This window comes from Populus trichocarpa, chromosome 14 (genome assembly GCF_000002775.5).
Source record: "Populus trichocarpa isolate Nisqually-1 chromosome 14, P.trichocarpa_v4.1, whole genome shotgun sequence".
Taxonomy (NCBI): Eukaryota; Viridiplantae; Streptophyta; class Magnoliopsida; order Malpighiales; family Salicaceae; genus Populus; species Populus trichocarpa.
Genome location: NC_037298.2, coordinates 14,646,566 through 14,657,443, shown reverse-complemented (window position 1 = coordinate 14,657,443; position 10,878 = coordinate 14,646,566). Strand labels below are relative to the sequence as shown.

Sequence of the window (10,878 nt, the reverse complement as noted above, 5' to 3'; positions counted from 1 at the left end):
TAGGTCATACTTTCAATCATATCAGGATTCTCAGCATTGTTAGTTTCTAAATTAGACCCGGAGATCCTTTTTGACCAACCAGATTACTGCCAGATTCTGTTCTCTAAAATGAATTTATCTCACTTCGACTCCTTCATAAAATTTGTAGTCCGGGACACGTAGATGAATTTGAGCTTTTGAATTGCTTGATTTCGAAATCAGAAGCTCAAGATATTCCTGTTTGAAATCTAGCATGAAAACATAGAATCCTGCCGCGAGAAGGTTTCCAGCCGAGTTTGGTTGCAATTCTGTTATTCAAAACAAATTTATCTCACTTTGAATCCTCATGAAAGTTGTAGTCTGGGACACGTAGGTAAATTTGGGCTTTTGAATCGCTTGATTTCAATATCAAAAGCTCAAGATATTCCCGTTTGAATATTTAGTGTGAAAGCAGGGATTCTTAGCCGCGAGAAGGATTTTTGCCCAAGTTCGCGGGACTGATTCGAAGGATTTTTTTTTGACCAAGGACTAAATTGAAAAGTGCTAAAATGAGGGATTGAATTGAAGCTGGAAAGGGGGGTTGGATCATCATAAATGACAGGATTTTTACCATACCGAATAAAGAAAATAAGACTTTGCAGCATGCACCTTTACCCATCTGATTTCTTTCCTTTTTCTCTGCAAATTTCTGCTATTTTCCTTTATCATCACGCCTGATTTTTGGAGCTGCAACCACGTTTTTATTGCCTCATTTCAAAGGGAGCAGCTGGCCCTATGGAAGGAAAGAAAGAAGCCACACCATCCTTTAAAAAACTGGAAAGAAATCAGACAGCAGAATCAGAATATTTAAGTTTCCTTTTTGCATTTTTTTTACTGCAAATCAGTAGGGATTTGCATCCTAGAATTAATGCATTGAATCTTTCCTAAATAGAGATATATTTAGACTATATATAAGCCCTTCTAATGACCTAATGGGGCAGAGAAAAAAAAGAGCATAAAAGGGGGGAGAAAAAAGGAGGAGAAGAGAAAAAAAAGGAGAAAAAGAGAGGCAAGCCGTAGGAAAAACAAGAAAGAGCAAGAGAACAGACTCCACCAGCACATCACAGCTTCAGTGTCATTGTTTTCGTCCGTCAAGAGGCACGCGTGAGCTGTTTCTTGGTCTTTTGTTTCATTTCCTGCAAAACAGGATCTGCAGGTGTTTCTTCCCTAGTGCTCCAGCTGCGAGAACTTTAGGGACCCTCACATTCTTTTTGTTTGTTTTCTGAAGGTATTTAGAAGAGAATTGTATTCACGTTTTGCAAAGAAGATTGAGAAGAATTTCTTATATTTCATTAATGCAGCAACTCTGCTTTTATACACATTGCATGTAACTAATTCCACTATTTAGGAATCAAGATCATCTCATCCATCCATTAATGGAAGGATACGATTCTTACACATGTAAGAAACAGTTGTAACAGAATTTAACAGAAAAAACTGACTATAACTGCCATAACTGTTTTAACTGCTTCTTTAACTGTTTTAACAGAATTTCTTCCATTCCTTCATTCTTCTCGCTACAGCCTGCAGAGTCTTCTTCTCTGCCATCAAAAACAAGTAATCAGCTTACCTTTCAACACTTTTCTCTTCTTACGCCTGCTGGAGGAAAGTGTTACTGTGAGGTTGGGAAGATTGACAGTAGAAGAGAAAGAAGAGAAAAAAAGGGAAAAGAGAAGAGAAACCATAAACCAGCAGGGACTACCTGTTGGTCTTGGCTTCATTTTTTTTGGCATATAAGATCTACAGCAGGGACGAAGGAAGTGCAGGAACTCGTTGGAGAGGGACTGACGAAGATTGCAGATGTTAAAACTCAGGAGACGAACAAAGAATAGGGGGGAAAGAGCTGGAACAGACGACCACACTGATCGTCTAGCCAGCAAGCCTTCAACAGCGTTGCTGCTCCTTCGTCTGCCTCCAGGTCTGTTCTCTTCACCTTTTTGCATGCATTTTCCTTTGTGTTTGTACTGTTCAAGTGAAATATAATTCACTTGAACAGTAGCCGGGTCTTCTTTAAATGCATTTTCCTTCTTGAATACTGTCTTGGCGTGTGAATGCATCATCCCTCTACAAGCATGGTTTATCATTTATAGCACTGGAGTGTTTGTTTTAAAACAAATGTGCAATGGTTTATCATTTATGGTTAAGCACTGCAGTGTTTGTTGTAAAAAAAAAATGTTTTCTTGTGTGTTGCATACGACCAATATCCTAACATGTTTTGAACACTTTTTTTTTATACAAAAATATTGGAAGTTTTCGAAAATGTGTTTTCGCATGGATTTCTTAAACACAATAAAATTTATTTTCTTGCATTTCTGGATTTTACAACATGTTTGTAAAACTCCAAAGGGTATTGGCCAATATTCCAAAAAATATAAAAATCTTATTTTGGGGGGAATTCATCTATTATTCACCACTAATGTTTGGATAAAGAAATCATTAAAGGACGAATATCCAAAATATTATTGGGAATAATTTGTTATTATTCACTGTTAATATTTGGATAAAGAAACCCTGAGTGGTAAATATCCGAAATAATTTTCTAGGAATAATAAATCCTCACACATCCTTGAAAGAAGCCTTGATTATAATCGAGGACATTTCAATTTTTTTTACTCACAGTTTACGAGCCGTGAGAGTATAAAACACTAAGGCAAAAATAGGCTTTTAAAGCGCCCTAGATTTCTAAATTTTTGTCCCTCCTCCTTGCAATTTTTAAGTCGCAAACTCTTGAAATACCAAGGGAAAAATGAGCTTTTAAAGCACATGGAATCTCCTTGGATTTCTATCTTAATAAATTTAGTTAGAATCAAACCTAGAAAAACTGATGGAATTAGAAAACACCAACACCATAACAATTATAAGACAAACCAAACACCAAGCAGCTTACCTTAGGTAGGGTGTACTAGGGATGCTAATACCTTCCCTTTACGCAACTAGTCCCTTGCCTTAGAATCTCTAAAAGACCAGTTAGGTTTCCTAGTGACCATAATACTAGGTGATGACTCCCTTTATTCACAATAAAACAAATAACCCGAAATAAATCGAGGGTCGCCGTGACGCCGCGAGGGTGCGACTCGTCTGTAGAGACGTCGGTGATTATGGAATATGCAGTAAATATTTTGCAACTCTCTATAAAAATACGTCTATATACAACCCAAGATGCACGTTCCTTGATTCATCTAAAAAGTGAGGATGCACACTGTTAAAGTGTTTCCATGCTTCGCCGTCAGAACGATGCACCATCACTCCATCAACCGCATCATATGATTGTTGCCATGTCATGTGCTCAAGAATCCTTGGTGACATGAATATCCTCTGCAGTCTAGGTGTGATTGAGAAGTATCTAAGTTTTTCATATGCCACTAGAGTCTTTCCCTTGCTAGTTCTGGGTTTGTAACGGGAATGACCACATGTTAGGGCACATTTTCAAGGTAGTATAATATGCAGAAGTTAGGGCACATATCAATTTTATGGTATCCTAAACCAAGGGGTTTCATCATGGACTTTGCAGCATAGAAGTTCTCTTTCAGCTTGTTCCCTTCAGGTAAAAAGCTTCTCGCCCATTCAATAATTTTATCATAACCGGCCTCACTCAACCCGTGATCTGACTTGATGGTGAACACCTATGCTACGGCCGATAATTTACTGTGGTTCATGCAGCCATCCCATAATGATTAGTCAGAATCTCTCAATAGATCAAAAAACCTTGTTGCATCTGCAATATGATTTTTTTCTACGATTGGACATTGACTAACATTACCTTGATTTATTCTCATTTGCAACTTCATGCACGTTGCTAGCACTAGAAGTTGACCCAATCATCCTTTCTACCATGCTCTCATTACAAACAAATATTTCTCAGTGTGCATACCAACACAGGTAATCTTCCATGAACCCTTTGTATAGAAGATGCATCATTACAACATCTGGATGCATATACTTTTTATTTTTACACTTCCTACATGGACAACTAATACCGCCTCCAGTAAAATTTTAGGGAATAGATGTTGCAAAATTAATAAAACCCTGAACCCCATTACAATAACTCATCCTCTGCAATCCTTGGGTGAATGTCGATACATCCATGAATGATCATCCATGACTTATATTGAACCTCTATAAAATTATGATGACAACATCTATTAATTAACTATGTTAAGTAAATAAATTTGCAAAAATATTGGTTTACCTCGAGATTACCCAACAAACTAATTAAAACTTCTCATAAATATTCATTATCAATTATCAACATCCATACAAATTTATACATATAAATTTACATAAATTACAACTCCGCAATAGCATTGATAAAAATTAAAACGGACCTGTTAAACAAGCTATTAATTATTTATTCACAATACATCGAATTCGGTAATTCAAAAAAGTTTCAATAATTTACAAACAAATACAATTTTACAAAATCTAAAACAAACCATAACAAATACAAAATTATCCATTCATACTACAAGTTTGTTTGAGAAATAACAATAAAAAATGTACATACACTAACAAAATACATATACTAAAAAAGAACAACAAAAAATAATAAAATTGACATTTAAATGTTAAAATTAAAAAAGATAGATTTACTTACAAAAAATGATAAAATCCACAATAAATCAGAACACGGATGTTATGACCACAAAAGTTATAGAAAGATGATTTTTGTTGAGAAGGGGGGGTATTTTTAGTGGGAGGTTGTTTGCAGTTTGGGAGGGGAGAGTTGGGATGGGGAAGAAGAAGGGGAAAAAGGAGAGGAGAGGGTCGACAGAGTGGTGATATATTAACTCTTACTGAGGGAATCACCGACGGAATACTTCTGTCGGTGGTTTCCTCGGTAATTGTGACGGTGAATTAGTCACGTCACTGTACGAAGATTCTAGTCTGAATCCCTAGCTCGGTCATTTCATCGGTAAAATCGCCTGCAAAAACTGTCACATCATCGAACTGCTTTTTTTAAAAATAAATCTATATATTTTGTCTGTAATTCAGTCGGTATATACCGACAACATTAGTCCGTCGGTATATACCGACTGAATTACCGATGGAATAGTATCCATCGGTAATTATCACCGTAATTTACCAACATAATTATTTTCTCAGTAATTCTGTTTGTTTTAGGCGAATTTCTGATAGTGGGTGTGATATAAACAGATGAGAAACCTAATCCAAAATCCCACTGTTTTCACTGGTAGTGGAACTGTTCTAGCATTTTATTTTTCCTATAGCAATGGACTTTGTGTCTAGGAATATCCAGTGCATGCAATCTTCTTATCGCTGTAGTTGGTGGTGGAGGTGGTGTGTAGGTTTTAGTCTTCCCAAAATTTCTGGAAGTAATCTGTCGATGTTTTATAGTTTGATTCTATCCTTTTGTTTGCTTTGTGTTGTTATTAATAACCAATGCTGTTCAGCTTCCTAAAGGCACGCATCAGTGGTCAAGCTTTCTAACTCCTGAAGAACTGGTGCTTATCCTACAGCGTGCTTCTATCAATGTAAGATGGATGCTTTCCCTTCTGACATTTTGACATGTCTACTACTGTTACTTCTTAGCAAGAATTATTGCTTTGGGTTTGGTGCTCGCCAGGTTAAAGAAATGGCTGGATTTGTTCACAGTCCCTTGACTGGGCGATGGTCTCTATCTGATGATATTTCTGTGAACTTCATAGCCTTTGGTACCAAAGACGGTCAATGATGAGAATTGCGTACAATGACAGCCATGCTGAATAAAAGATTTACTCTTAGGTATTTTATATAGTCATTCTTTGCTTCTGTCTAGTCACAAATAATTTCCATCTTGCTCTCTTCGTTATTAGTACTGAATGTGAGCATAAAGAAACAAAATGCTTCAGAAACTGTCCTCAAACCCAAAATTTTAATCAGATGTATCAGATGCACAATTGCAGGCTAATCTGGATTTTGTTTGTGGATGAGGGATTGACCGTGGTCCGATCCAACCAGGCGGGGCTTGCTTTGAACCGAACACAATAGCATCTCATGCTGCTTATGCCATGAATCTCTTCTATCAAACTTCTGATAAAAATCCTTGGAACTCTGATTTCTCACAATCAGCCATTTTCTCTTCCAACAACCCACTGAGTTTTCTCAAAACACTTCCTTTTTGGTTTTACTAATCCCTCTTCATGTTTTGCGCATAAACTACAGGCCATAATGCTTGCACACTTACCCTAGTGAGTGCACCTGAAGAGGACCCATGTACAGAGCCTTTTGGAGGTGATGGGTGCTTTATACCATTCTCTTTCTCACTTAAAATGTTGAAGCCATCATCTTTTTACTAGTAAATTAGGGAGATTCAGTGTGTGTGTGTAGGCTTGCAAAGAAATGTTCATACAGTATTTTTTTTTTCTAGAACGACCTATCCTCCGTGTATTTGTGAAATTAGTCGGTCAAGTTTCTTACAACTGAGTAATGCTTGAGGTTAAGCAGCAAGATAGTGTGATTTGATCAATGCAAACAACAATAAAATATATATAGCCTTATTGCAGGTGGTTAATAAAAAGATAAAAAAGAAAATGAAATCATAAAACACCCGTGTCTTCATTAACAAAAGGAAATCCTTCACCAAACCCAAAATTTTTACTGCTTAATCCACCATCTGTTCGCTAAATTTAAACACCAAAAAACAGAAACATAAGAAAAAACATTACAAATCACAGAACCACCCGTCTTCATTAACAAAAGGAAGTCGTTCGCCAAACCCAAAACTTTTACTACTTAGTCCACCATATGTGGCAAGGCATGATAGCCTACCACCAGGTATCTGCAGCCTCTGCAGCCTGAGGTTTGTAGCCCCACTATACCCCACTAAAATTTACATTAATTATTTTTTCCCAAACTATATTTTTAATGCCAAATGCATTCCAATAAAAAAACAACCCCACCCTCCCCCTACAGTCTTTGTACTTCTCTGTGGTAAGGACAACTCTATTATTACACTGCTTCAATCTACAGTACCATGAATCTCGATGAACAAGACTTTTGATAACACCATTCCAATCCACAGTACAATAAATCTTTATAAACAAGACTTTCCCCACATGATTTACCTTTATATATAATAATTTGCAGTTGTTTTCTTTTTCTTAGGACCATTGACCTGCCTTTTGGTTATGTGGAAAACCAGAGGAAAGGCAGAAAACTCAAATGGATCCAAGTCCTTGGAAAGTTATGGTGCGACGACAAACACTTGAAAGCTAGCTTGTTAACGTATATTTCCTCCAGCCCTAACAACTAACACTAAGAATTGTCACAACCATTGCATCTGCTTATAAATTCTTTGAAGACGAGTTATCCTTCCAAGTTTCAAAGCTTCTCTGTAGAAATAAACATGCACAATTTTCCTTTATCTGAACCTACTAATACGTGGGCACAACGTAGATGACATTGAAGTTTACATAGCAATTTGATATATGGATTTCACACCATTAACACTTTGTGAGTCTCAATAAAGAAGAAACCTTCTCGTCTAATTCTCCGTTTCACTTGTAGGATTGAAGGGTGGAGAATGCTTTTCAGTTTTCAATACTTCTTTTCAACATGAACTTGGCCCCTAACGATCTACATACAGGATTTCAACGTCATCTACGGTGTGCCCATGTAATAGTAGGTTCAGATAAAGGAAAATTGTGCATGTTTATTTCTACAAAGAAGCTTTGAAACTTAGAAGGAGAACTTGTCTTCAAAGAATCTATAAGCAGATGCAATGGTTGTGACAATGCTTAGTGTTAGTTGTTAGGGCTGGAGGAACTATACGTTTTTGAAGTGTTTGTCATCGGACCATAACTTTCCAATCGATTTGAGTTCATTTTATCCACATAACCCTAAGAAAAAAAAATAGTTATCTATTAGATTCGAATATATAGGATTAACAAAGGAAACAAAAAAAAAAATTAATGAACAGAATAATTAATCAGTTTGGTTTGACTAAATTAATATGCAAAAGTATATTTTCGCATGAATTCTAGAAAAGCCATGCTATTTGTTTAGAAAAATTCGGACAATTAATTGCCAAGAATATATAAATATAAGAGATCATCAACTCAAAAAAATCACATGAAATAAATAAAAAATTTGACGACTAAAAAGGCACTATCGAAATAACCAAAAAAATCGAACCGAATTGAACCCAAACCAGAAAAAACCGAGCCAAAACCAGAAAAAAAAACCGAGCCAAACTGATCAGTTTGAATCGGTTTTTGTTTTAAAATGGCTGGATCCATCAACGTTGGGTCCTGCCCCATCAGGACCTGCCTAACCCAACATTATTGATCCTGCGTCAGGACTCAATCTCTTGGGTCCTGCGTCAGGATCCACTTTTCTTGGCCTGTGTCACAACCCAACGCACTTGGGTTCGGCGTTAGGACCCAAGGCTAATGGGTACTGCGTTAGGACCCAGTTTTCTTGGGTCTTTAGTTTCTAAATATAATTATTTTTATTATAAATATAATAATTTTTATTATAATTAAAAGTATTAATATAAAAATTAGTATTTTTTGTGTTATAAATATAATTATTTTTATTATAATTAATATTATTAATAAAATAATTAATAAATTTGAAAAACAATTATTATCAATATTGAAAAACAACCATAGATTTGATTTGAAGTGTAATAATAATAATAATATATAATTATTATTATTATTATTATTATTATTATTAATAAATTTTAAAAAACTATTATTACTATCAAAGAAAAACCATAATTTTTTTGAAAGATTACAAAAAAATAAAAATTTTAACAAACAAGTGAAATATTATTATTAATATTATAAATATTATTGTTGGGTTTGGTGTTGTAGTCAGACTCAATGATCTTGAGTCCGACGTTGCAACCAAACCCAATACTTTTATAATGTTTTTTCATCTTATATTTTTATGAAATTTTAAAAGGTAAACTCGCGGTATAATGTAGGACACCAAACTAGTATATCCTAATTGGTTTCTATTTGAAGTTTCACCACCCATATGATATTCTATAATAAGAATATATCCGAAGTCATCTTTACGCTTCTGCCCTTGACTTGTAGCATATTCTATATTTAATGCCCACTCCAGTTTCAAAAATGCAGAATAGAAACCGCTCCTCCTGAGCCATGGTGGTGCTTCCTTATACTGTTGCTTTCCTACTCCTTTCCTGCTTACAGACTGTAAAAATCGCAAGTAAGTTTGCGTCTCTTTCTATTTTAATTACCTCCTTCCATTTCTAAAGAATTTACCTTAACTGAGCCGTCTTCATTTCAGTCTATGAAAACAAAAAATGTTGGTGTTCTGTTTTGTCGTTTAAAAATTGCTGTTTGATCATCTGCTTTAAATTTTGCTGCTTTTTGTGCAGACTCGCAATCATTCATCAGTATAAACTATGGCCAAGTTGCGGACAACCTTCCACCACCACCATCCACCGCAAAGCTTCTTCAATCCACTTCAATCCAAAAAGTCCGATTATATGGATCGGACCCCGCCATAATCAAAGCCTTAGCCAACACCAGAATTGGAATTGTTATCGGCACTGCAAATGGTGACATTCCAGGACTAGCCTCTGATCCCAATTTTGCCAAGAGCTGGATCAACACAAACGTGCTTCCCTTCTATCCAGCTAGCAATATCATCCTCATCACTGTCGGCAACGAGGTCATGACTTCCAATGACCAGAATCTCATGAACAAGCTCTTACCAGCAATGCAAAATGTACAGAATGCTCTAGATGATGCATCGCTCGGGGGTAAAATTAAGGTCTCCACAGTTCATTCGATGGGAGTGCTTAAGCAGTCTGAGCCACCTTCTTCTGGAAGCTTTGATCCAAGTTATGGGGATCTGATGAAGGGCTTGTTGGAGTTTAATAGTGCGAATGGTTCGCCTTTCGCAATAAATACCTACCCATACTTTGCTTACAGAAGCGATACAAGGCCTGAGACTCTCGCTTTTTGCCTTTTCCAGCCGAATGCAGGACGAATGGATGGAAACACTAAGATCAAGTACATGAACATGTTCGATGCTCAGGTGAGAGTAAATCAAATTGCAAGTGCGAAAATTCTGTATCAATAGATGATCTAATAAAAATGCTACTGACAAGTGGTTTAATCAATTGCAGGTGGATGCAGTTTATTCTGCACTGAGTTCTATGGGATTTAAGAATGTTGAGATTGTGGTGGCTGAGACTGGATGGCCATTTAAAGGAGATGACAACGACGTAGGGCCAAGCATTGAGAATGCCAAGGCTTACAATGGCAATTTGATTGCACACCTTCGATCGATGGTGGGCACTCCACTCATGCCAGGAAAATCAGTGGATACATTTGGACCTGGTTCTGAGCGATCATCTGGTAGCCAGGTAAGAACAAAATTTACGTGCATTTCATTGGTATTTCGAGTTTTCAACAGCCAAGTGTTCTATTCCTGAGCTTTCCTTTGATTTGGCATTTAAATTTCTGTGTTTGGTTGGGAAGATGGGTTTTAAAACATCACTACGCATTTTGTTTGTTAACAGAATGGACAGTTCCTTTTCAGAAAGAAAAAGGCCAAATTGTACTAAAAGAGAAGCCCCCTTGAACTTAACTTCTGAACAAAAAAATCCTGATTTTCGATCCTAAACATTATGATTTTTGGAATAGGCTTGTTCTGTTAGGAAATTAACTAAAAAAAAAAAAACCTAGCCCATAACATCTTTTTAGTCGCTCTCTATGTCTTTATTAATAATGATATAAAAAAAAAGATAGAAAGAAATATTCAATTTTTTAATCTATCTTTATCAACAATATTTGAAATATATGGAATCATCATTTTTAGACAAATAAATCCAAAATATTCTCGCATATTTCACCGGAAAAAACCAATTTAATTTTT

General features: G+C 36.0%; 1 protein-coding gene across 1 annotated transcript; it reads left to right on the top strand.

Annotated features, from left to right (window-relative positions):
- Nucleotides 1-5,515: 5,515 nt before the first annotated feature.
- On the top strand, nucleotides 5,516-10,503 carry LOC18105394 (glucan endo-1,3-beta-glucosidase 7). Its single transcript, XM_052447041.1, has 3 exons — nucleotides 5,516-5,702; nucleotides 9,371-10,035; nucleotides 10,127-10,503. The coding sequence occupies exons 1-3, from the start codon at nucleotides 5,516-5,518 to the stop codon at nucleotides 10,433-10,435; spliced, it is 1,161 nt and encodes a 386-aa protein (XP_052303001.1). The 3' UTR covers nucleotides 10,436-10,503.
- The last annotated feature ends 375 nt before the right edge of the window (nucleotides 10,504-10,878 follow it).

What these genes read in the sequence shown, in the direction of transcription:
- LOC18105394 (XM_052447041.1), top strand. Translation starts at nt 5,516, where the DNA reads ATGGATGCTTTCCCTTCTGACATTTTGACATGTCTACTACTGTTACTT. An exon ending in AGCCTTTGGTACCAAAGACG is followed by an intron (nt 5,703 to 9,370) that starts GTCAATGATGAG and finishes CTTTTTGTGCAG; the next exon opens with ACTCGCAATCATTCATCAGT. An exon ending in TGAACATGTTCGATGCTCAG is followed by an intron (nt 10,036 to 10,126) that starts GTGAGAGTAAAT and finishes AATCAATTGCAG; the next exon opens with GTGGATGCAGTTTATTCTGC.